The sequence below is a fragment of the Hyperolius riggenbachi genome, chromosome 2, assembly GCF_040937935.1.
Source record: "Hyperolius riggenbachi isolate aHypRig1 chromosome 2, aHypRig1.pri, whole genome shotgun sequence".
NCBI lineage: Eukaryota > Metazoa > Chordata > Amphibia > Anura > Hyperoliidae > Hyperolius > Hyperolius riggenbachi.
The window spans coordinates 464,316,480-464,344,061 of record NC_090647.1 but is presented as its reverse complement, the minus strand read 5'-3'; the positions used below and the strand labels follow the sequence as shown (position 1 = coordinate 464,344,061).

Genomic DNA, 27,582 nt, shown 5'->3' with positions numbered 1-27,582 from the left:
CTTTTGAATCTCAAAAGATCATTTGTGTGTTTACCTTCTGTCCCCTGCTTCTCTCATGCACTGAAGTGACAGGCTTCCTGCAGACAGCTCTGCCTGTGCCTGTGTTTGTAATTCCTCAGTATGTGTCAGCCAGCTACTTTCACAGCCTAACAGAGGAGGATTTTTATCCAGCTATCTTCTATCACTGATAAGATAGCAGAGATGCTGCTGGCTTATGTAAATACACACACACTGGAGTGTGCATAGAGGGGCCTGAAGACTGTGCATAAACAGACCAGCACCGAAGAGTTGGCAGCCTTCCAGACACAAGCGACAAGTCTGACAGGGGAAAGATACATTGATTTATTACAGAGACAGTCTTAGTAGAAAGTGCTGCTGTAAGGCAGAGCACATTAGAACAGCTTTAGGAACTTGTAGGATGGTAGAAAAAACTTTGTAATTTTTGGTACAGAGTCTCTTTAAGTGATTTCTTGATTGAAACAGGTGTGGCAGTAATCAGGCCTGGGGGTGACTACAGAAATTGAACTCAGGTGTAATAAACCACCTTTAAGTTATTTTTTAACAAGGGGGGCAATCACTTTTTCACACAGGGCCATGTAGATTTGGAGTTTTTTTTCCTCACTAAATAATAAAAACCATCATTTAAAACTGCATTTTGTGTTCAATTATGTTATCTTTGACTAATAGTTAACGTTTTTTGATGAGCAGAAACATTTAAGTGTGACAAACATGCAAAAGAATAAGAAATCAGGAAGGGGGCAAATAGTTTTTCACACCACTGTATATATATAATTGCTGAGGTTTATTAAACATGTCATGAAGGTAGTTAAAATCTGACAAATCTGACTCATTTTGGATCCCAACTTGTCCAATGGCCAAAATAGTGGCACATAAGTAGGTAGGCTGGCCAGCATCTTTGTACAGATCCTTGCATTGCAGTAGTCCAGTCGAGATGTAACAAAGGCATGAACTAAGGTTGGTAGATCTTCTAAGGGGGTGAGGTGCTTCATTTTTGCGATGTTCTTCAGGTGAAAATAGGATGATTTCACCACAGCAAAGATGTGAGTTCTGAAGTTTAAATCCCCATCAATTAGAACTCCCAGGCTACACACATGATCAGAGCTGTGTAGATCCGTGCCTCCTATTCCCAGTGGTGAAGACTGCAAGTTAAGTTGTTGTTGGCATGTACTTCCCTCCGATCAGAAGGACTTCAGTTTTATCTGTCTCAGTCTTAGTCACTTGTCTCTCATCCATTGCTGTAGTTCGCCCAAGCAGGCGTTTATAGTTGGATTTGGGTCTGTCACACCAGGCTTGAAGGAAAGCTATAGGGCTCGATTCACAAAAGGGTGCTCACTCAGTTAGCTCGAATAAAAGCTTTGGGCGTGCTAACTAGGGTGCTAAGCAGTTAGTATACCCAAAGCTTTTATTGATCACGTGTAAAGTTTAGCGCTGCGCAGTGCGTGCAAAACATTGCGCCGAGTGCGATCAAAATGTTGCACTGGGTGCGCCTAAACCGTCGCACCGGGTGCGCCCGAAATGGCGCACCATGCAACCAACATTTTCGGTGCACCTGGTGCGACGTTTTAGGCGTCAGGGTGCAACGTTTTGATCGCACCCCGTGCAACGTTTCACGCGCTCCGCGCAGCGCTAAACTTTGCACGTACTAATTTAGCGCGCACAACTTTGCGTATCCTAAAGGGTTTTAGGCATGCTAAGGGGCTTTTAGGCGTGCTAACTAAGTTAGCACCCTTTTGTGAATCAAGCCCCTGGTTGGGTGTCGTCAGCATAGTAGTGGTATGTCAGAACATGTTTTTGGATTAGTTTTCCAAGTGGTTTTATAAGATTTTGGTGTCTAGCTGGTGGTATACGGCTTTTTCAATTACCAGTGGCGTAGCTAAGGAGCTATGGGCCCCGGTGCAAGTTTTACATGGGGCCCCCCAAGCACTTTGTACATAACAATTGATACAGCGCACCAAAACCTGCCAAGAATTTCCACAGTGTCAGAGGTGCAATTGGGGATGGGGAGCAGTTTGTTAATGATTACTACCATTTAAAGCATCTATAGAAGTGATTATTACCAGCACAGGGCCAATAGAGAGCTAATATTGTGCTTGAGGGGTGGGCCCCTTGGGGCCCCTCTAGCCCAAGGGCCCCAATGCGGCCGCTACCTCTGCAACCCCTATTGCTATGCCACTGTCAATTACCTTCTCCAGAATGGGAAGGTAAGAGACAGTTCTGTAGCTGGTCATTGCATCTGGGTAAAGGTTGAGGAGAGGCATGATAATTGCTTTCTTCAGTAAAGCAGGAAATATCCCCAATCGTAAGGAACAGTTTACAAATTTGAGGAATACCGGTACAAACAGGTTGGGGCAGTTCAACATGAACTATGTTGGCAGAGGTGAAGGAGGATTTTTGATGTGACTTCTTCTTCATCAATTTCCTAGAAGTTTGACCAGTAGTAGAATATTGTTACCGATATTGTACTATCGCCTGTCTCAACCTATTCGCATACTTACCTTCCCTACATCTATACTTAACACTAACCTACCCCCTACCTATACCTAACACTAACCTACCTCCAACTATGCCTAACACCTCCACTATCCCTGCCGCTGCCACTATTTTATTCAGTACAGAGTTATGCTATGAAACTCTGTAGTGGATAAAATGCCCCCTGTGCCTCTATTTTATCCTCTACAGAGTTCTGAAAAGAAGTATCAGAACTTTGTGGTGGATAAACTAGGGGGGAGATTGCAGTGAAGCATCATAACAGCTATTGAATCCACTACAGTGTTTAGAACTCTGTAGAGGATAGATAGCGTCAAAATGGCTATTTTATGCGCTAAAATAGATAAAATAGCTGCTATGATGCTAGGCGCCTTCGGTACAACGTTCTGCTACAATGTGACGGAACTTTCCTATTGCTATCGTCTCACAATTTTAACATGGGCATCTATGGCGGCACCCATTTCTCTGGTCTACAATCGTGCCCAAATCACCTGCTTTGGCAGTACATGTCTCCTCCCTCCTACCCAATAAAGATCAACATGTGAGACGTTAATTTAAAAAAACACAAAAATCACAATCACAAAAAAACTTAATACACATGGACACGTACATATATGGTGTAACTTTGTCATGGGGAAAAAAATTATTGAGGGTGCATTGTACCTAGGAACAACGATACACCTTATATGTACAGTATGTGTACACATGTATTTTACATGTAACAGTTTTTCATGATCGTGGCTAACAGTGTGATCATGCAGCCTTCACTTTACATGTTGCTTGTTTTTTTTTTTTTTACTATTAACGGACCAGGAATGAGTAAGGCCAGTGGCGTAGCAATAGGAGGTGCAGAAGTTGCGACTGCACCGGAGCCCTTGGGCCAGAGACTGCAGTATTAGCTCTTTATTAGTCATGTGTTGGTAATAATCACTTCTTAGATGCTTTTAATAGTAATAATCATTAACAAACTGTTCACAATCCTTTTCTTGCACCTCTGACACTGTGGTTGTCCAAGGTAAGTGTTTTGGTGCACCATATCAATTATTATGTATAGGGACCTTAGGGGGGCCCAAGGTAAAACTTGCCCTGGAGCCCAAAACTCCTTAGCTACGCCACTGAGTAAGGCAATTATTTGCTGAAACCTTCACACACATCTTCAAACATTTTGCATCACAAGAATTAAAAAAGTAAAACAAAACAATGTGTAGAAAATATCAACAAATCAGAATGGATCAATAAACTGAAATAAACTGAAATTGTCTTAGTTATACTACAGGAGAAGGACAGATCTCTTAGAATAGTATAATATACCCTTACAATATTTCATTACATCATCTTTTGTCTGCTCCTTAATGCTTGGGGTGGGATTTGCCACATGACAATGTAGGCCATTGTATAGGGCCTAGTATGTGGAGGGGGTCTGCTCCCATCGGGTTCTGGTAAGATGCATGATGTTTTGTAGATGTATATACCATCATTGGTGGCTCAGTAGATTGAAGTAGCACATCCCCTCTTCAACGAATGCAGCTTCCCCCACTGCACTGCAGTCCACTTTACGTTAGTGGATAATACTTGCCTTTGTAGTACAGGAAGTGATGTCACTCATTTTTAGTGGAATCGCAAAGTATTAAATGTAACTTCTATTTAATTGCACAATGTCAGAGTATGGGTTCATATCGGTGCAGATTTATGGTGATCATCTCTTAAACATTTCCTTGGTCTTTTTCATTTTAGGTATGCAGTCAATATCTGAAAGACACCAACATGCTGTTTATTGGAGGGTTGCTGGTAGCAATATCAGTGGAGAAATGGAATTTGCACAAGAGGATAGCCCTGAGAGTATTGCTCATAGTTGGAGTTAAGCCAGCCTTGTGAGTTTAAGTAATGAATGATTCGATCAGTGAAATGGAAACTGGTTTGATTCTTTGAGATGGATGTAAATGTCATGTGTATTATGAGCTGAGATATGTAGTTAGGATAATGGGGTTATGTCTAATGCGCTTTAAATACTGATATTTGAAGCCCATGAAGAAAAAGAAAAAACACTTCCACGGATTTGTTCCAACCAGCACAAACTTGAAGTATAAACAAATATATGATATGATCAATGTTTGCCCCAAGCAGATGTAACTGTCATTTAGAGTGTAGATTCAACTACAGTACAGACCAAAAGTTTGGACACACCTTCTCATTCAAAGAGTTTTCTTTATTTTCATGACTATGAACATTGTAGATTCACACTGAAGGCATCCAAACTATGAATTAACACGTGGAAGTAAAGTACATAACCAAAAAGTGTGAAAAAACTGAAAATATGCCATATTCAAGGTTCTTCAAAGTAGCCACCTTTTGCTTTGATTACTGCTCTGCACACTCTTGGCATTCTCTTGATGAGCTTCACAGGTGTGCCCTGTCAGGTTTAATAAGTGGGGTTTCTTGCCTTATAAATCGGTTTGGGACCACCAGTTGCATTGTGGAGAAGTCAGGTGGATACACAGCTGATAGTCCTACTGAATAGACTGTTAGAATTTGTATTATGGCAAGAAAATAGCAGCTAAGTAAAGAAAAACTAGTGGCCATCGTTACTTTAAGAAATGAAAGTCAGTCAGTCCGAATAATTGGGAAAACTTTGAAAGTGTCCCCAAGTGCAGTCTCAAAAACCATCAAATGTTACAAAGAAACTAGCTCTCATGCGGACCGCCCCAGGAAAGGAAAACCAAGAGTCACCTCTGCTGCGGAGGATAAGTTCATCCGAGTCACCAGCCTCAGAAATTGCAGGTTAACAGCAGCTCAGATTAGAGACCAGGTCAATGCCATACAGAGTTCTAGCAGCAGACACAGCTCTAGAACAACTGTTAAGAGGAGACTGTGTGAATCAGGCATTCATGGTAGAATATCTGCTAGGAAACTACAGTTAAAGACAGGCAACAAGCAGAAGAGACTTGTTTGGGCTAAAGAACACAAGGAATGGACATTAGATCAGTGGAAATATGTGCTTTGGTCTGATGAGTCCAAATTTGAGATTTTTGGTTCCAACCACCGTGTCTTTGTGCGACGCAGAAAAGGTGAACGGATGGTCTCTACATGCCTGGTTCCCACCGTGAAGCATGGAGGAGGAGGTGTGATGATGTGGGGGTGCTTTGCCCATGACACTGTTGGGGATTTATTCAAAATTGAAAGCATACTGAACTAGCATGGCTACCATAGCATCTTGCAGCGGCATGCTATTCCATCCGGTTTGTGTTTAGTTGGACCATCATTTATTTTTCAACAGGACAATGATCCCAAACACACCTCTAGGCTGTGTAAGGGCTATTTGACCAGGAAGGAGAGTGATGGGGTGCTGTGTCAGATGACCTGGCCTCCACAGTCACCAGGCCTGAAGCCAATCGAGATTGTTTGGGGTGAGCTGGACCGCAGAGTGAAGGCAAAAGAGCCAACGAGTGCTAAGCATCTCTGGGAACTCCTTCAAGACTGTTGGAAGACCATTTCAGGTGACTACCTCTTGAAGCTCATCAAGAGAATGCCAAGAGTGTGCAAAGCAGTAATCAAAGCAAAAGGTGGCTACTCTGAAGAACCTAGAATATGACATATTTTCAGTTGTTTCACACTTTTTGGTTATGTACTATACTTCCACATGTGTTAATTCATAGTTTGGATGCCTTCAGTGTGAATCTACAATGCTCATAGTAATGAAAATAAAGAAAACTCTTTGAATGAAAAGGTGTGTCCAAACTTTTGGTCTATACTGTACCTATTTGTGATGGTTTCACTTTAAATAAAACCTAAATTGAGCAGCAGGGCATACTAGGTATAAGCAGTCAGCTACGATGCTACAGCAATTGAAAGGGTTGTATTGTTGGTAGCGGTGCTGTATAATTTCTAAACTCTATCTCCCAAACCAACTGTTGCTGCCATGCTCCCCTCCCCCCCCCCCCCTTTGCCCGGGTAGAGACTGACTAGAAGGTGTACTTGATTGGGCATCTTTACTTTTCTTGCATAAGGCTTTTTGCAGCAATTCAGCTTTATGTGCTTCCTTCTCCTGGTGCTCAAAGTGTTACATTACTTGAGGAGGACTGTAATGAGGCCACAACAGCCAATCCATTAGGGCTTGACGGTTGTTATTATGAGGGCCAGACAGGATGACTGTGCTTGTTATTGGAGAGACATTATGGCCATTGGCCACTTCAATTGGGTGTAGTAAAGCATAGTTCCACTTCATATGGGAACAATTTTTGGCTGTACTTGTTATGGGGACATAATGTGGCTTTATTGTTACAGTTGGAAGAGTTTTGATCCTTGACAGTTACCTGTAACCTCCAAGTATCTGTACATGAGAGAGATCAGAAGTCCAATGGTGCAGTATCCTTGGACATGGAGGTATATGAAAGAAACAGTGTGTAAGTAATATACTCACAAGGGTGGGTTGCAAAACTTGCAACCACTGTCTCAACCTGCGAGAATGTAAATGTTCCTGCTCTGTGTCCCATGTCTGTTGGTGCAGATTCTGGTTTGTTGCTCTCCTTTATAAGCTGTGAGGACAACAAGATCCTCATGACTTTGAACCCCTTAGGGTGAAGTCTATTCTAAAACACTGGTGGTGAGATGCATTTGATGATTAACAACTATGAACTGTAATATAGATGAAAAGTCTAACGTCTTACTTTCTCAGTGAGACCAACCAAATATAATCAAGAGTGCCTCCACCAGTCTTTATTATGGTTATGGTTACAGTCGTTATTTGAAAGAAATTATGCCTGCACTTGGAAAAGATCTAGGGCAAAAAAGGAGGGGATGGCAGAGAATGAGATGGCTAGATAGTATCATGGAAGCAACAAACATGAGCTTGGACAAACTTTGAGAGGCAGTGGAGTATAGATGGGCCTGGCTGGCATGCTGTGGTTCATGGAATCGAAAAGAGTTGGAAATGACTGAATAGCATCTGAACAACAACATGCCTACATTTGTTATGTGGGAGAAATATGGCTACACATCTGATAAGTTAGTTTTTTTCATTTGTAATAGGTGAAGCATTATAGCTAAGACTTTTGATGTCTCTCAAGCAACAAATGCAGAATCAATGATGGTTATTCCCAACAGGGGGTCTAACTTCACTGGTTGCATGTTTTGTTTTGTTTTTGAGGTGTGTAATTCAGAAACTTCTCCAAAGACCAGCAAGTAAAATTATTGAAAGAAGAAAAATAGCACCCTCCACCAGGGATGCTAATACAAATCCTGGGGACCCCTAGCAAAATATTGATGGGGCCCTCAAGGTCCACAGTGCTTTCCCCCTCCTCATGCAGAGGCCATCACAGCCAAGGAGCCCATCTGCTAGGAATCATAAAACATGGACATTCACCATGAACCCCCCACCCCATAACATCAACACTTTCTCTGGCAGTGTAGACCCTGCACTGGAAGAAAGGAGGGTAAGAAGTTGGGGTTTCCCACAGCCCTGGAGCCCCTATAGATACAGGGTTGTTTAGTTCTAGTTACTCCTCTAGCCTCCACACTCCTTTCACTACAGGTTTCCATATTAAATATGTAGCAGTGGAGAAACCTCTTCAACCTTGTATTATGGAAATGTAATGACTGTAATCTACACGTTTCATAAATCACAATCACGCCTTCTTTGTGCAGGTTGTTTCTGGGTTTCATGGTGGTTACAGCCTTCCTGTCAATGTGGATCAGTAACACTGCTACTACAGCCATGATGATCCCAATCGCCCAGGCTGTCCTTGAGCAGCTTTACAGCTCTGAGGAGAAGCTGGAAGAATATGCTGCTGCTTTAAGTAGTGCTGACCCAGAGGAAAATCAAGTGAATGGTAAAGCAAATCCCTCATTTCAGGATGAGGACTTCAAACAAGATTCTAAGCAACTAAACGGAAATGTTCAGCAATCATATGAAATGCAGGAAAAGCAGCACATGGATTCCGATTTCACCAAACAGGCGGAAAAGCCAGGTAAGCTTTCTAGCAATACTTATCACAGATTGAAGGGAATCTGCAGTGGTGTTTTTTTGGCAGCATACATGCAAAAATGGCGCCAGGAAATTTTGCTGCAGGGTGAAGACGAAAAACAGCTCACCCTGCTCCTGCAAAAGTCCCAGCAGTATTTATTACTATTCCTCCTCCAAGCCGCCATGGACTCAGGGGAAAGATGTATTTCGGCTGACAGCTATCGCTGCCGCTCGAATTAAGCTGTTTTTACATCCCTTAAAGTGGATCCGAGGTGAACTTTTACACATTGCATAATTGTGTTCCTTTCCTATTGTTTATAGGGCATTCCTCAAGCCAAATACTTTTTTGTTTTTGTTTTAATACTCTAATTCCCTATAAACTAAAAAAGCCACGTCCACAGGGTTTCAGAGAGCCTTGGCAGTAGCAAGGGCTCATGGGAGCTCAGTCTGGGCAGGAGGAGGGGGAGGTGTTACTAGCCATTGATTTCAGAGGCAGAGGGGAGGAGGGAGGAGGAGAGGGGATGGGTCAAGATACAGATAAGCCTGCCTCTGTGTAATGTTTACAAACAACATGGCCGCTGTCATTGTATCACAGGAATAAATAATCATATTCTATTAAAACTGTTTGCAGCTAGATTTGCTGTGTATACCATCTAAACTTTAGATAAGATATATAGACAAGTTACTTGTTATAGTTCGTTTTTCATCTCGGATCCACTTTAAGGAATGGGTTGATAGAGTCAATATGGTGAAGGGGTTGGAGAATCAAATTGCATTACAGCAGGATAAGCTAGAGGGTTTTAATATAAAGTGGGGAAAATGGAGTGTCAGGGTACAAGGGAATATGGGGATGTGATGGAGATGTAGGGGGAGGAGCTCTCTGGAAAATATAAGAGGGAATTATAGGAGGGAATTAAATTTATGAAATGTATGAATTTTATGAAACTTTTGGAATTTCTGTTATTATGAGATAATGAGATGATGAAGATTCTGTCTGTGGATTTGGGAGGAGGAGGGGATTGGGTAGTTTTGTTTTGCATAATTTGAAAAAGAAGGATTGGAGCAATGTATATTGTTGTTGGAATATAAGATTGGAATGTTCATTTTTCCTTAATAAATTATATGAAAAAAAAGCTGTTTTTAAAGCAATTACTGTCTGAGCACTACTATAGCTGCAATTCACATTGTGGCCTACGGTGGCTCATGGTGCTCCCAAGTTTCCCTCCACCGTTTTGTGCAGTTTCGTTTTTTTGCAGATCTTTTTGATTTATGTGTTGTTTCTGGAAAAAAAAGATACAGATTTGAAGAAAAAAATGAAAAAAAAACATAGGATACATTACAAATATACAAATTTTAAGGTTTGTTGTTGCTTCCCTGTTGGGGACTGACCTCAGAAGTGCTCACAATCAATTTCCTACCATAATCTAATGCCCTACCAAATTATGTATATAAATTTATATATTTATATATATATATATATATATATATATATATATATATATATATATATATTTATATATATATATATATAGTGCAAAATTTCTAGAGTACATGCGTATGTGGGGGCAGAAGGGATCGGGGGGGGGGGAGGGGGCCCAGGCTAAAGCTTTCCTGGTGGGCCCTTAGTGTCCCAGTCCGACCCTGCTGCTGTGTATGCAATGATGCTATTTTTGTTGCCCGTAGGGATCTGGACTCAATCCCTTGGGTCGACAGTATAGGGCCCATTGACCAACTGTCTTGACCCAGAACCCTCCAGCTTGTGTACAAGGCTTAAAGGACATCCGAGGTGAAAATAAACTGATGATGGTGAAAAACAATTGTATCTATCCTCCTCCTAAAAAATGACTTTGTTTTTTTAGATATCCCAGCTTTATATTTAAATCTAGTTTTTAAGTTTTTACTGTTTCATTGTTTGTGTTCAATGACACCTTCATCGAAGCATGCTAGAGCTCAAATCTATGAATTATTGACCCTATTTTTTTCTAAGATTCTTTATTTTCATTTTCCATAAATTATAAAGACATAATAAGAAACAGAAAATTCCTTCCTTTACTTCAAAGCTTACATTTTCAGCGTCAGTATACTCACCTTCCCTTCTCTCCCCTCTTACCCCCTCCCCCCCTCTCTTTTCCCCTTTGTACACCGATACAATCTTCACATTTAAGGAGGGATAGGTTGCACGTTTAGGAGAGGATAATCATCCCTTCAATATACGAACTTCCACTTATACTCTGTAATCTTTTCTCTTCCCATAACCTTTTTATATCTCTAATCTCAGCCCCCTTCCCACCTATGAAGTTACTATTATCCCCTCTATTACTATCCCTTCCACAATACCTAATTTTGGCCTTCCTCCTACTGAACTATAAATACTAACAATATGAAGGAAGCAAGAAGAAGAAAAAAGAAAAAGAAAAAAAAAACAATGACAAAAAAAAAGGAAAAGTATTAAAATCCCAGAAAAGGAAATCAAAGAACCAAGTAACAGATGTCTCTCTCCTTATTAGGGCCACCCCTGCAACCCTCCCGACAGACTGGGGGAGAGACAAACCAGGGAACTACCCCCAACGATCAGGGCCCATGCACCCTTTTATTTTTATTATTGTTATTTTTGTTATTGTTATTACCCACTATACCTCTTCCAACAATCTCCTGTATTCCGCAGTCTCAGTAAATCTCTCCCAGATTTGCCTATTCTGCTCCTTTTTGCTTCTGGCCACTTGTGTTAGCTCCTCTTTCATTCGAAGAACATAGGCTATCTCTTTGAACCATTCTGACATGGTGGGGACCCTCTCCGATTTCCAATGCCTACCTATTAAGAGTCGCGCCCTATTAATGAGATGTCTGTCTGTATTTTTTATATGCCCTCACACTACAAGGGGTATTATGCAACACATATACACTTGGATCTCCTGAGAGTTCTACTCCTGTCATCCTTTTTATATAATATCTCACACCTTCCCAAAACTTCTGTATTTTCTGACAGCCCCAGAAAATGTGCAATATGGACCCTTCTTCCCTCTGACACCTCCAGCATCTCGAATCTGCGCCTGGGTATATCTTACTCAGTCTATTGGGTGTGAACTACCAACGTGTCAGTATCTTAACCACTTGAGGTCCCAGCCTTTACCCCCCCCCCCTTAAGGACCAGCGCTGTTTTTGCTGATCTGTGCTGGGTGGGCTCTACAGCCCCCAGCACAGATCAAACACCAGGCAGAGCGACCAGATCGCCCCCCTTTTTTCCCCACTAGGGGGATGATGTGCTGGGGGGGTCTGATCGCTCCTATCTGCGTGTGGCTGGCGGGGGCACCTCAAAGCCCCCTCCACCGCAGGATTCCCCCTCTCCCTCTCCTCCCTCCCTTCCCCGCAGATCGGAGGCTGCACAGGAACGGATCTGTCCTGTGCAGCCTCTAACAGGCTCCTGCCTGTCATGTGACAGCGATCCCCGGCCGCTGATTGGCCGGGGATCGCTGATCCTGTACAACGCTGCTACTGTTAGCAGCGTTGTACAAATGTAAACAAAGCGGATTATTTCCGCTTGTGTTTACATTTAGCCTGCGAGCCGCGATCGCCCCCCGCCGTGAATTGACAGGAAGCAGCCGCTCGCGTGAGCGGTTGCTTCCTGATTAATTAGCCTGCAGCCGGCGACGCAGATCTGCGTCACTGGTCCTGCAGCTGCCACTTTGCCAACGCACGGTATGAGTGCGCGGTCGGCAAGTGGTTAAAGCCTGATTCCTGGATTCTGCAGGAAATAGAAGCATTATGTGTTAAAGTCACTACCTTCCTCCATTGTGAGTCTAGAAATGTTCTTTCAAGATCTGATTCCCATTTAGTTCTATATACTTATTGACCCTTTTTATCTCTTTCCTGCTCCAGGAAGCCATTTACTGACAGGGAAGTGTTTTATGGCTGTAATTACTTAATAGTGAGGGTTATGCTGTAGTCTGACTCAGTCTGACCAAGGCCCAACCTGCGCAGAAACTGCCACTTACACACCTGATGTTTTACTCTTTCAGGCAGAGAAAAAAAAAAAGAAACACAGCCTAGTCATTTGTGTGCTTGGCACTGTACATATACACATGTATATCTCATCATGTCACATGTCACCTTGTATATCCTTTAAGTCAGGGATGTCAAGCTTCAGTCCTCAGAGGCCGAGGTCCTCACACATTTTAACACAACTCAAATTGGGACTGAACAAGGAAGGCAGCGGCCTTAAAAATTCAGGAATCCACCTGGAGTCCTGGTGGACCCTGTTGGTGGTGGCGGAGAAGGCAGTCAAGCGGCCTGCAGGCAGAGATGCTGTGTGTGGGGACTGACTTAGTCTTCGGGCAGGCCTGACCGTGCTTTGCAGACCAGGTATCCATGGTCAGATGGACCCTTGACCCAATGCTGTGTGCCAGAGATTTCACCACTTGCCTTTCAACATCACAGTACAGTTTGGGTATCGCCTTTTTTGAGAAATAATTGCAGCCTGGTATCTTCCACTGCGGTGTGTGGCTTTGCTTTTGTGTGCTGCTTTTCCTCAGGTGGTCATCCCATTGCAGTTTGTGCTTTGTCATCAAGTGCCTTCGTAAGGTAGTTGTCCCTACGCGGGTCTTGGGTCTTTCCACGGCTAATTTTTCGGTGGCAGAGAGTACAGATGGCATTGCTCTCATCTGAGGCAGACACACAAAAACATTTCCACACCGCTGAGCCCTGGGATGATGGCATTTTGTAGCTTCACTCGCATTGATAAGTAATTACAGGTTGTACATCTCTCTGTGGCTAAGAAACACACATCTAAGAGCAGGGAACAGGTAACAAGTTGATCAGGAGCAGTTTGGATGCAGATAATAATGAGGACAGCTGATATCTGTAATGAAGTGGAAAGTGAAACATTCTGAGAGGTCCCAACTTCCTGCATTAGTAGCTCACAGCAGGGGCACAAAGCTGTGCTCATACCTGGCTCTGTGCTCTGTCAAGTTCCCCAGAGCTGCTCAATACTCTGTACACACACTGCTGCTACATCCAAAGTCACAGCCAGAAACGAAAGGGGCCAGTGCTGTGAGCTGCAGGATACCTGTAGATATTCTAGTGTCTTAACATGTGCCAGTCCCACACAATGCACCAGCCCCGGTCTTAGAGGGGATTCTGGGCACCAGTAATCCCCCCTAAACTTCCCTATGGTGCAGGTGCCTCATGCCTGCACAGTAGAGCGCATCTGATCGGGCTTGGCTATTCCCACCATGGAAAGCCACTACTGCGCCTGCACTGGAGCTGGGGAAGGTAAATCTTGCAGGGACTACTGTGCCTGCGCCACAGTGGACAGGCTTGTTAGCTGTGGTTTCGGAGCAGCCAACACTGGAACAGTGGGAGAGAGGAGGACGGAGGAAGCCTCATTAGGATTAGCACTATAGATACAATAATCTAAGTAGTTTATTTTCACTTCAGGTTTGCTTTAAAACCTTTCGCAATTGGTACATACCACAGCTGCCAACTATTGTTTTTCATGTTATTTTATTTGTGTGACAGTAATTTCCACTATTATTGCTATTCTGATCAGATTAGAGAAAAATGCTTCCAGATTTAAAATATGATATGCTAATATAGAGATACCCTTCATATGTCTAGTCTTTTATTATTAAGGTGTCAGTGCTGTTGCCATTGATCCAGATGATGAAAAATCAAGGCAGGAACGACAAGCTTACAGACTACAGAAGCACCTGAAACTGTGCAAGGGGATGAGTCTGTGTGTCTGCTACTCTGCCAGTATCGGTGGTATCGCAACTCTAACTGGCACCACACCCAACCTGGTCTTGAAAGGACAGATGGAAGAGTAGGTTGCACCTTTATGTTAGACTTGTTATAATGTAACTCTGCAAAGTGCTACAACAACATTTCTAATTTTAAAGTACCACTATCGCGAAAATCGTAACATTTAAAATGCATGTAAACACATACAAATAAGAAATACGTTTCTTCCAGAGCAAACTAAGCCACAAATTACTTTTCTCCTATGTTGCTGTCACTTACAGTAGGTAGTAGAAATCTGACAACCGACAGATTTTTCACTAGCCTATCACCTCACGGGGGATTCTCAGGATTTTGTTAAGTTTCAAAAGCACATAGTGAATGGCAGTTGCTCTGTCCAACTGCCAAAAAAGTGTGCAGCGAGAACAGAGGCTGGCCATCTTCATTGTATAAATCCTTTTCAGGGAATGTCTTTATAAAAAAATAAAAGCCTTGCTGACAATCCCTAATGAAGAGATGGACTAGTTCAAAACCTGTCGGTTCTGTCAGATTTCTACTACCTACTGTAAGTGACTGCAACATAGGACAACATTAATTTATGGCTCATTTTATTTAGGAAGAAACTTACTTCTTATTTGTATATGTTTACATAAAGATCAACTGTATATATCTAGAAACAAGACAGTTAGCAAACAGAAAGATTGGTAGGTCAAGTGTCCAGTTCAAATGGATCGCCACACACTTGGGGGGTATCCACCCTAAAACAGTCTATAGAGAAAGTGTGCAGGCGCTCAACATCATCAAAAGTTCAACATAAATACTCTGTATCAAAATAAATCCACATCAGCGATAATGTCCAAACAGGGTACTCTCACCAGAAGGGATGGCTGATTATATGATAGATCTGCATATGCACATATCATCAGTATCTTGTAAGCATGTATCTTTATTCAAATCTGGAACTCAAGAAAACAGATAGACATAGCGTAATCCCGTTCAGGAGAGCGTTAGGTGTGATCAGACTACCCCACAGGTGCAACAACGTGTGAATCAATCGCCCTCCACCAGAACACGGATAGTAATTGCAACCGCTCACCAAATGTAATTGCTGATCACAGCAACAGACCAGCATCAGCGCTTTTATGTAGTTGAGACCTTACTAAGCAACTTGCAAACATGCAAACACTGCCTGTGGGGCAGTCTGATCACACCTAGCTCTCTCCTGAACGGAATTACGCTATGTCTATCTGTTTTCTTGAGTTCCAGATTTGAATGAAGATACATGCTTACAAGATACTGATGATATGTGCATATGCTGATCTATCATATAATCAGCCATCCCTTCTGGTGAGAGTACCCTGTTTGGACATTATCGCTGATGTGGATTTATTTTGATACAGAGTATTTATGTTGAACTTTTGATGATGTTGAGCGCCTGCACACTTTCTCTATAGATTTGTTTACATGTACTTTAAATTTTACAATTTTTCACGATAGTGGTCCTTTAAACAGTCGGAAAAAAAAATCAAATATGGTCTGCTAATATACCAGTGTTTCATCTATGTTATGATAATACAGTTGTATCTTACTCAGGAAGTGACTGAAAATATTTGTGATGTAATTTCCATATCCTTTCACACTTTAAAATAAAATGAACAGTACCATACAGGTGACTCTCCATCATGTCCAATCAGAGGTGTCACTAGGGTTGGTGTCACCCAGTGTGGAACCTCACGGTGTCACCCCTTTCTTACCCCATGAACCTCCAACCTCACCAGGCTAAATAAAACCAATAATACTTTTTGGGAGCAAAGCCTTATTCTATTCTCCCTTAGCCTGGCCCTTCCTTAGTCTACCCCCTCTGCTGGTAACACATGAGGCAATCCACACCTACCGCACTCCCTAGTGATGCTACTATCACCAATGCTATTAAAATCAATAATTGCTATGTACAATAGTGATGTGTTCTGACAAAAAAAAATGCTATTAGACTAAGCAATAGGCACTATTGTTTGATGAGAGTTCATTCATATCAAAAATATAGCTCAATTAATGCAATACGAGTTGTTGCAGATTGAACTTAAAGTGTACCTGAAATCAGTAAATACCCTCTATTTATACTTACCTGGGGCTTTCACCAGCCCATAAGGTCTGTTACTTCCCTCATCTTTCTCCTCGGCTTCTCTGTTCTGCCACTATTTGAATGTCAACTCACTGTCCATACAATTCTATGGGCCTGTTCACAGCAACTGATTGCATTATTCTAACTCGCTGCATGCAGGCTTTGTATTAAAGTCATTGGCCTCAATTCACTAAGATCATGCTGGAGATAATGGCCTCAATTCACTAAGCTTATCTCCTGTCTTTAATAACATTTCTAGAGTTATCACCATGGTGATGAGGCATGTAGTATTCAGGAAACATTTTACCTCAGGCAAACCTAAAGTTAACTCTTCTGTTTTTAAGTTAACTCTTCAATCCTTAAAATAACTCCAGAATTCTAAAGTTAAAGACAGGCTGTTAATTAGCTGCGTGTGAAAATAACTACAGAGGAGGTAACTTAACTTACAGAGGAGGTAACTTAAAGAGAACCCGAGGTGGGTTCTAAGAATGCTCTCAGCACACAGAGGCTGGGTCTGCATATACTGCCCAGCCTCTATCCCGATCCCCGCTAAGCCCCCCCTGCGCTCTGCTATGCCCCCATAAATCACCCAGCCGTGCTGTCGACACACAGGGTGTCGCAGCCGGCTGAGTACTTCTGTAAGTGTCAGTCTCGCCGCTCCCCCGCCTCGTCCATAGCTCCGGTCCCGCGTTCCTTCCCTCCAATCAGCGGCTGGGTGATTTATGGGGGCATAGCAGAGCGCAGGGGGGGGGGCTTAGGGAGGATCGGGATATCAACAGAGGCTGGGCAGTATATGCAGATCCAGCCTCTGCGTCCTGTTAGCATTCTTAGAATCCACCTCGGGTTCTCTTTAAGAAATTAAGAGATAAGATAACTCTTTCACTGTGTGGTGCCAAGTTTTCTCTTGCCTTAATGGCCTCAATTCACTAAGATCATACTGGAGATAATAAGGCAAGAGAAAACTTACCTCTACACATCGATCTTGCCTTATTAAAGTGTAGAGATAAGTTTTCACAGTGAGAGAGTTATCTTATCACTTCAGTCCTTAACCACTTCCCGACCGCCTAACGCACAGGGGCGGCCGGGAAGTGGAGCCCTGAAGGACCGGCTCACCCACAGAGGCGGCGGTCCTTCTAAGGGCATGGGCGGAGCGATCGCGTCATCCGTGACGCGATCCTCCGCCGGTGCCTGTCACCGCTCGCCCGCCGCAACATCCCGCCGGCTATACGGAAGCGCCGGCGGGATGTTAACCCCGCGATCGCCGCATACAAAGTGTATAATACACTTTGTAATGTTTACAAAGTGTATTATACAGGCTGCCTCCTGCCCTGGTGGTCCCAGTGTCCGAGGGACCACCAGGGCAGGCTGCAGCCACCCTAGTCTGCACCCAAGCACACTGATTTCTCCCCCCCCGCCCCAGATAGCCCACAGCACCCCTCAGACCCCCCCCTGCCCACCCCCCAGACCCCTGTTTGCACCCAATCACCCCCCTAATCACCCATCAATCACTCCCTGTCACTATCTGTCAACGCTATTTTTTTTAATCTCCCCCCCTGCCCACTGCCCCCTCCTGATCACCCCCGCACCCCTCAGATTCTCCCCAGACCCCCCCCCAGAACTCCCCCCCCCTGTGTACTGTATGCATCTATCCCCCCTGATCACCTGTCAATCACCTGTCAATCACCTGTCAATCACCTGTCAATTACCCATCAATCACCCCCTGTCACTGCCACCCATCAATCAGCCCCTAACCTGCCCCTTGCGGGCAATCTGATCACCCACCCACACCAATAGATCGCCCGCAGATCCGACATCAGATCACCACCCAAACGCAGTGTTTACATCTATTCTCTCCTCTAAACACCCACTAATTACCCATCAATCACCCATCAATCACCCCCTATCACCACCTGTCACTGTTACCCATCAGATCAGACCCTAATCTGCCCCTTGCGGGCACCCAATCACCCGCCTACACGCTCAGATTGCCCTCAGACCCCCCCTTATCAATTCGCCAGTGCAATATTTACATCTGTTCTTCCCTGTAATAACCCACTGATCACCTGTCAATCACCTGTCAATCACCCATCAATCACCCCCTGTCACTGCCACCCATCAATCACCCCCTGTCACTGCCACCCATCAATCAGCCCCTAACCTGCCCCTTGCGGGCAATCTGATCACCCACCCACACCAATAGATCGCCCGCAGATCCGACATCAGATCACCACCCAAACGCAGTGTTTACATCTATTCTCTCCTCTAAACACCCACTAATTACCCATCAATCACCCCCTATCACCACCTGTCACTGTTACCCATCAGATCAGACCCTAATCTGCCCCTTGCGGGCACCCAATCACCCGCCTACACGCTCAGATTGCCCTCAGACCCCCCCCCCCCCTTATCAATTCGCCAGGGCATTATTTACATCTGTCCTTCCCTGTAATAACCCACTGATCACCTGTCAATCACCCATCAATCACCCCCTGTCACTGCCACCCATCAATCACCCCCTGTCACTGCCACCCATCAATCAGCCCCTAACCTGCCCCTTGCGGGCAATCTGATCACCCACCCACACCAATAGATCGCCCGCAGATCCGACATCAGATCACCACCCAAGCGCAGTGTTTACATCTATTCTCTCCTCTAAACACCCACTAATTACCCATCAATCACCCATCAATCACCCCCTATCACCACCTGTCACTGTTACCCATCAGATCAGACCCTAATCTGCCCCTTGCGGGCACCCAATCACCCGCCTACATGCTCAGATTGCCCTCAGACCCCCCCCTTATCAATTCGCCAGTGCATTAGTTACATCTGTTCTTCCCTGTAATAACCCACTGATCACCTGTCAATCACCTGTCAATCACCCATCAATCACCCCCTGTCACTGCCACCCATCAATCACCCCCTGGCACTGCCACCCATCAATCACCCCCTGTCACTGCCACTCATCAATCAGCCCCTAACCTGCCCCTTGCGGGCAATCTGATCACCCACCCACACCAATAGTTCGCCCGCAGATCCGACGTCAGATCACCTCCCAAGGGCAGTGTTTATATCTGTTCTCTACCCTAAACACCCACTAATTACCCATCAATCACCCCCTGTCACTGCTACCTATCAGATTAGACCCCTATCTGCCCCTAGGGCACTCAATCACCCGCCCACACCCTCAGAATGCCCTCAGGCCCCAGCCCTGATCACCTCACCAGTGCATTGCTTGCATCTATTCCCCCCTCTAATCACACCTTGAGACACCCATCAATCACCTCCTGTCACCCCCTAGCACACCTACCCATCAGATCAGGCCCTAATTTGCCCCGTGTGGGCTCCTGATCACTCGGCCAAACCCTCAGATCCCCCTCAGACCCCCTTCCGATCACCTCCCCAGTGCATTGATTGCATCTATTTTCCCCTCTAACCACCCCCTGAGACACCCATCAATCACCTCCTGTCACCCCCCTAGCACTCCTATCCATCAGATCAGGCCCAATACAACCTGTCATCTAAAAGGCCACCCTGCATATGACCGGTTCCACAAAATTCGCCCCCTCATAGACCACCTGTCATCAAAATTTGCAGATGCTTATACCCCTGAACAGTCATTTTGAGACATTTGGTTTCCAGACTACTCACGGTTTTGGGCCCGTAAAATGCCAGGGCGGTATAGGAACCCCAGAAACGGACCCCATTTTAGAAAAAAAACACCCCAATGTATTCTGTTAGGTGTATGACGAGTTCATAGAAGATTTTATTTTTTGTCAAAAGTTAGCGGAAATTGATTTTTTTTTTTTCACAAAGTGTCATTTTTCACTAACTTGTGACAAAAAATAAAATCTTCTATAATCTCGCCATACACCTAACAGAATACCTTGGGGTGTCTTCTTTCTAAAATGGGGTCACTTGTGGGGTTCCTATACTGCCCTGGCATTTTAGGGGCCCTAAACCGTGAGGAGTAGTCTAGAAAACAAATGCCTCAAAATGACCTGTGATTAGGACGTTGGGCCCCTTAGCGCACCTAGGCTGCAAAAAAGTGTCACACATGTGGTATCGCCGTACTCAGGAGAAGTAGTATAATGTGTTTTGGGGTGTATTTTTACACATACCCATGCTGGGTGGGAGAAATTTCTCTGTAAATGGATAATTGTGTGTAAAAAAATCAAACAATTGTCATTTACAGAGGTATTTCTCCCACCCAGCATGGGTATGTGTAAAAATACACCCCAAAACACATTATACTACATCTCCCGAGTACAGCGATACCACATGATTGGCACTTTTTTGCAGCCTAACTGCGCTAAGGGGCCCAAAGTCCAATGAGTACCTTTAGGATTTCACAGGTCATTTTTGTTTCAAGACTACTCCTCACGGTTTAGGGCCCCTAAAATGCCAGGGCAGTATAGGAACCCCACAAATGACCCCATTCTAGAAAGAAGACACCCAAACGTATTCCGTTAGGAGTATGGTGAGTTCATAGAAGATTTTATTTTTTGTCACAAGTTAGCGGAAAATGACACTTTGTGAAAAAAAACAATTAAAATCAATTTCCGCTTACTTGTAACCAAAAAATAAAAACTTCTATGAACTCACCATACTCCTAACGGAATACCTTGGGGTGTCTTCTTTCTAAAATGGGGTCATTAGTGGGGTTCCTATACTGCCCTGGCATTTTAGGGGCCCTAAACCGTGAGGAGTAGTCTTGAAACAAAAATGACCTGTGAAATCCTAAAGGTACTCATTGGACTTTGGGCCCTTTAGCGCAGTTAGGGTGCAAAAAAGTGCCACACATGTGGTATCGCCGTACTCGGGAGAAGTAGTACAATGTGTTTTGGGGTGTATTTTTTCACATACCCATGCTGGGTGGGAGAAATACCGCTGTAAATGGACAATTGTGTGTAAAAAAATCAAAAGATTGTCATTTACAGAGGTGTTTCTCCCACCCAGCATGGGTATGTGTAAAAATACACCCCAAAACACATTGTAATACTTCTCCCAAGTACGGTGATACCACATGTGTGGCACTTTTTTGCACCCTAACTGCGCTAAAGGGCCCAAAGTCCAATGAGTACCTTTAGGATTTCACAGGTCATTTTGAGAAATTTCGTTTCAAGACTACTCCTCACGGTTTAGGGCCCCTAAAATGCCAGGGCAGTATAGGAACCCCACAAATGACCCCATTTTAGAAAGAAGACACCCCAAGGTATTCCGTTAGTAGTATGGCGAGTTCATAGAAGATTTTATTTTTTGTCACAAGTTAGCGGAAATTGATTTTAATTGTGTTTTTTCACAAAGTGTCATTTTCCGCTAACTTGTGACAAAAAATAAAATCTTCTATGAACTCACCATACTCCTAACGGAATACCTTGGGGTGTCTTCTTTCTAAAATGGGGTCATTTGTGGGGTTCCTATACTGCCCTGGCATTTTAGGGGCCCTAAACCGTGAGGAGTAGTCTTGAAATGAAATTTCTCAAAATGACCTGTGAAATCCTAAAGGTACTCATTGGACTTTGGGCCCTTTAGCGCAGTTAGGGAGCAAAAAAGTGCCACACATGTGGTATCGCCGTACACAGGAGAAGTAGTATAATGTGTTTTAGGGTGTATTTTTACACATACCCATGCTAAGTGGGAGAAAGATCTCTGTAAATGGACAATTGTGTGTAAAAAAAATTAACAAATTGTCATTTATAGAGATATTTCTCCCACCCAGCATGGGTATGTGTAAAAATACATCCCAAAACACATTATACTACTTCTCCTGAGTACGGCAATACCACATGTGTGGCACTTTTTTGCAGCCTAACTGCGCTAAGGGGTCCAAAGTCCAATGAGCACCTTTAGGCTTTACAGGGGTGCTTACAATTTAGCACCCCCCAAAATGTCAGGACAGTAAACACACCCCACAAATGACCCCATTTTGGAAAGTAGACCCTTCAAGGTATTCAGAGAGGGGCATGGGGAGTCCGTGGCAGATTTCATTTTTATTTGTCGCAAGTTAGAAGAAATGGAAACTTTTTTTTTTCACAAAGTGTCATTTTCCGCTTACTTGTGACAAAAAATAATATCTTCTATGAACTCACTATGCCTCTCAGTCAATACTTTGGGATGTCTTCTTTCCAAAATGGGGTCATTTGGGGGGTATTTATACTATCCTGGAATTCTAGCCCCTCATGAAACATGGCAGGGGGTCAGAAAAGTCATAGATGCTTGAAAATGGGAAAATTCACTTTTTGCACCATAGTTTGTAAACGCTATAACCCAAACCAATAAATATACACTGAATGGGTTTTTTTTAATCAAAAACATGTTTGTCCACATTTTTCGCGCTGCATGTATACAGAAATTTTACTTTATTTGAAAAATGTCAGCACAGAAAGTTAAAAAAAATCATTTTTTTGCCAAAATTCATGTCTTTTTTGATGAATATAATAAAAAGTAAAAATCGCAGGAGCAATCAAATAGCACCAAAAGAAAGCTTTATTAGTGACAAGAAAAGGAGCCAAAATTCATTTAGGTGGTAGGTTGTATGAGCGAGCAATAAACCGTGAAAGCTGCAGTGGTCTGAATGGAAAAAAAGTGGCCGGTCCTTAAAGAGACTCCGTAACAAAAATTGCATCCTGTTTTTTATCATCCTACAAGTTCCAAAAGCTATTCTAATGTGTTCTGGCTGACTGCAGCACTTTCTGCTAACACAGTCTCTGTAATAAATCAATGTATCTTTCCCCTGTCAGACTTGTCAGCCTGTGTCTGGAAGGCTGCCAAGTTCTTCAGTGTTGTCGTTCTGCTATGAACTCCCCCTTTCAGGCCCCTTTCTGCACACTGCCTGTGTGATATTTAGATTAGTGCAGCTTCTCTCTGCTCTCTTATCTTTTACAAGCTGGATAAATCGTCCTCTAAACTGGCTGGGCTTTCATATACTGAGGAAATTCAGACAAGGGCAACGCTGTTTGCAGGAAGAAAAGAGCAGCCTGAAACTTCAGTGCATGAGAGATGCAGGGGAAAGAAACACTCAAATGATCTCTTGAAATTCAAAAGGAAGGGTGTATACAGCCTGCTTGTGTATGGATGTATTTTCTATGTGTGGACATACTGTACATCAACCTACTTCCTGTTTTGGTGGCCATTTTGTTTGTTTATAAACAAACTTTTAAAAACTGTTTTTAACCACTTTTAATGCGGCGGGGAGCGGCGAAATTGTGACAGAGGGTAATAGGAGATGTCCCCTAACACACTGGTATGTTTACTTTTGTGCGATTTTAACAATACAGATTCTCTTTAAGGGGTAGAAAGCCCTAGGTCCTCAAGTGGTTAAGTTACCTCCTCTGTAGTTATTTTCACATGCAGTTAATTAACAGTCTGTCTTAAACATACGATTTCTGGAGTTATTTTTATTGAAGACTTAACTTTAGAGATCTCTCCTTAACTTAAAGACAGGTGAGTTAACTTTAGGTTTGCCTGAGGTAAAATGTTTTCTGAATACTACATGCCTTATCACCATGGTGATAACTCTAGAAATGTTATTAAAGACAGGAGATAACCTTAGTGAATTGAGGCCATTGTAACACGTGCATTATGCAAATGACCACTGTGAACCTAGCCTGAAGGCTGTCATGGTGTGGCTCTTCAAAATAATAATAATAACAACAGCAACAACAATAATAATAGCGATAATAATCCTAATCAAATGTTGTATAACACAGCCATAAAATGGATTGAAATTTAAATCAATAGAACAAACAGCTAATAGGAGTAATTCACAATCAGATGAAACACTTTTATACATAAGAAAAACTTGCAATAAAATAATAAAAAAGATGCAAAACTGATATGTGTCTGCGGCCAGTACAAGGCTAAAGTTAATGGGTGAGTTTAATTTTATGTTACTGAACAATTTTTACCTTATTTTTACCTGCACCTTATTTGGAAAACAATGGACTTGGGTTACTAAAGAATCAGTAGACTCAAGAGCATCAAATAAATTGACCTGGCATGGTTTAATTAAAAATCCTCTGCTATTAGGTGGGAGGATTATCCCCCTCTCTTGGGCCATTGCAGATTAAGGCAAGGATTGCTGAAAAGTTTAATAATCAGTGGAGTAACTACGGTTCATGCCGAAGCAGGGCTTTTTGGCGCCAACCTTGAGCCGAGTAGCACCAAAGCTTGGCATGGCTATAGCAGTAATGCCATAGTCTGCGCCCCATGCATGGACTACACGATAGCTGGACCATGAATTTCTTCTACCCCTGTGTTGCGATGACTCGGAGGGGGAATAGTAAATAACACCACACCCTACATCATTCAGCTCACCCTACGCCAAATAAAACTCAGTGGCAAAATGCCATGTACGCAATTCATGCCCCTTGTAAAACTTTGATGCCGCCCCCCCCCAATGTTCACACCCCTTCCCTTGCTTCTACTTGGTGTCCTTCATGGCCGTGGGGCCCATCTCACAAGGGTCATAAAACAAGTGTGGGCATCATGATCTTTTCACTCATAACAAGTGCAGCAACAAAAACACCGGATCTGAAGTACAGTCTCCTGTATTGGAGGAAGGTAGTGTTAGTATTTTGGGCCTCCCACAGCTCTGTGGCTCCCTGCGATCTATGCCCCCTTGTGATCGCACTATTAATTTAATTGACATAATTTAAACTACCCCACTGCAGGGACTCTCTTACTAAATGCGGGATGTCCTGGCACCTCTGACAAAAACCCTCCCACTCCAGGTGCAGAGACATACTGTATATACTCGAGTATAAGTCTAGAAATGTAGGTCTAACTCTCTATATAAAAGTATAGGGATTGACTTATGCACGAGTTATGAGTCAATCCCTAAGCACAGAAAGTAATGTGTGTACTATTAGTGACATTTCCATCTGCTGCAATTTACTCAGTGGATAAGCAACATTTTCTTCATAAAGGAAATACCAAGAAAGCACAGGTCTGAAAGTCCTGGCCACAACAATCAACAAGGAAAGAGCAGGGGGGTAAAATACTGAACTGCTGGAAGGGGAGTGAATAATTGCAGCACTTGGGGGCCTGGAGGAGTTATTGGCTGCAATCAAGGGACAGGTGGGTAAATGACTGCAATACTGTATGCAGTGCAGTCATTAACCCCCCCTGGGCCCTAAGTGCAGCTGTTAATTCTTACTAGTTCCCAAATGCAGCCATTAACTTTGCTGGGTAGACTTATGCTTGAGTCAATACAAATATTCCAGCTTAAGAGGGTCAAATATTGGAGTCGACTTATACATGAGGTTGACTTATATTTGAGTATATATGTTGCTAAGACTCTAATTGCCAATTCCTCAGTAAACATTATTATGTCCTAACAGGACCCAGATAGGCATTGACAGCTCTTTATAACTTCTAGCAGGTGATTTTGTTCTGTTCAGTTAGTTCTGACCTTTGGTGATCTGCAACCTGGCAATTCCTTAATAAATAAAGTTAATTGAAATCAAGGTGATCTAAATGAGAAAATTATCTAAACTGCTTACTGACACGTGGAAAACATGGGTAATATTGACTAAGCAATTTAGCCTGAATATTGAGACACTGCAATAGATGCTTTTGTAATTGATTTGTTCACAGTCCACTTCTTCTTATGAAATTTTACACTTTACAAGTGCTAAGCGGCAGCAGTGCCTTTACATTATTGTGTTAATGTTACATGTACTATCTAGATATCTTAATATTTCCATAATGTTTTTTGCAGGCTGTTTCCTGGAAACAATAATGTCATTAATTTTGCTTCATGGTTTGGTTTTGCTTTTCCCACAATGATTTTGCTACTTTCGCTTGCCTGGATATGGCTGCAGATCATGTACCTGGGTATCAAGTAAGTCTACTGCATGCCTTCTCTATCCTATAACCAAGGACTTAGTCCTGTAAAGTAAGAGGGACAGCCATACTATCCCAGACCCCCCCCCCCCTCAATATCTATATAAGTAGATCAATACTTGTTCTACTTACATGACATATGTATTGTACTTTCCATATTTTGATTTCAGTGGATTTTATATAGTAAATAAAGACAAAACTGTTCCAAGTATTTTCCATTATAACAGCCTCCAGCTGAAGCAAATCCTCATGTAATTTCCTCCCTTACTCTTATCTAGCTTGCTTTGTACACACATGTGAGCACAGCAAAGATAGTATTTCAGCAACTTACTGAACTGCCCTCAGCCAATCAGTGAGGAGCAGGAATGTGAGAGGGGTGATGACAAGCTTCCTTCTCGTCAGCAAAGTACCAAATAGAGCCAGGCTGAGATAAGATTTATTACAGCAGAAACATTTTTGATTAGAGTACTTGCAATTCGGGGTAAGGTTGCAGGCTGCATAATATTCAGCAAGAGAACAGGTCCCCTTAATCTCAAACTTAATCTTAACCTTAATTACTAACAATAACCTTCCAATAAATGTAATTCTTCTTTCAATATTGATTTTATTCCAAAAAGTTGTAGCAATATCATTCAACAACTAATGTTTAACCACTTTACCCCCACCCGTACGAATTTCTCCGTCCCTTTTTCCATCCTTTCACCCCCAGGGACGTAGAAATCCGTACTTCCCGTTCTCCCGCCGCTGTCCGTGCTCCCGCTCGCTCTAGCACGCACTCCCGCTCGTAAACACGCTGCCGGCCGCTCGCCCGGAGATCAATGAACGGGAAAATCCATTCCCGTTCGTTTATCTAAGCCTCGCAATGATCCGCAGCTTCTCCGCTAAGCAGCGCGATCATTGTGGAAAAAAAAAACGTTCTCAGCCTCCTAGTACTTCCTGCAAGCGTCCGGAAGGATGCTTGCAGGTTGCATTAAACAAAAAGTTACTGTTGCCATCTTGTGGCCAAATAGCAAAAACTACACCCTAAAGCATTTTTTACATACAAATAAATTAGTTTTACACTAAAAATTAACTCCTTACCTCCCACACTCCCCAATTTTTTTTTTTGTAATTAAAAAAAAAAATTACAATTGAAAAAAATACATAAATAGTTACCTTAGGGACTGAACTTTTTAAATATTTATGTCAAGAGGGTATAACACTGTTACTTTATAAACTATGGGCTTGTAATTAGGGATGGACGCAAAACTGAAAAAAATGCACCTTTATTTCCAATTAAAATATTGGCGCCAAACATTGTGATAGGGACACAATTTAAACGGTTTTATAACCGGGAGAAATGGGCAAATACATTTAATGGGTTTTAATTACAGTAGCATGCATTATTTGAAAACTATAAAGGCCAAAAACT

The 27,582-nt window shown here is 42.9% G+C and overlaps 1 protein-coding gene across 4 annotated transcripts in view; it reads left to right on the top strand.

Annotated features, from left to right (window-relative positions):
* SLC13A2 (solute carrier family 13 member 2) overlaps positions 1-27,582 on the top strand; it is a 128,502-nt gene that overhangs the window by 67,673 nt on the left and 33,247 nt on the right. For all 4 annotated transcript variants that reach the window (XM_068270165.1, XM_068270167.1, XM_068270168.1 and 1 more), the window contains exons 3-6: positions 4,243-4,379; positions 8,149-8,471; positions 14,096-14,285; positions 26,047-26,169. In XM_068270165.1, coding sequence (XP_068126266.1) covers positions 4,243-4,379; positions 8,149-8,471; positions 14,096-14,285; positions 26,047-26,169 — 773 coding nt within the window. The remainder of the gene's footprint in view (positions 1-4,242; positions 4,380-8,148; positions 8,472-14,095; positions 14,286-26,046; positions 26,170-27,582) is intronic.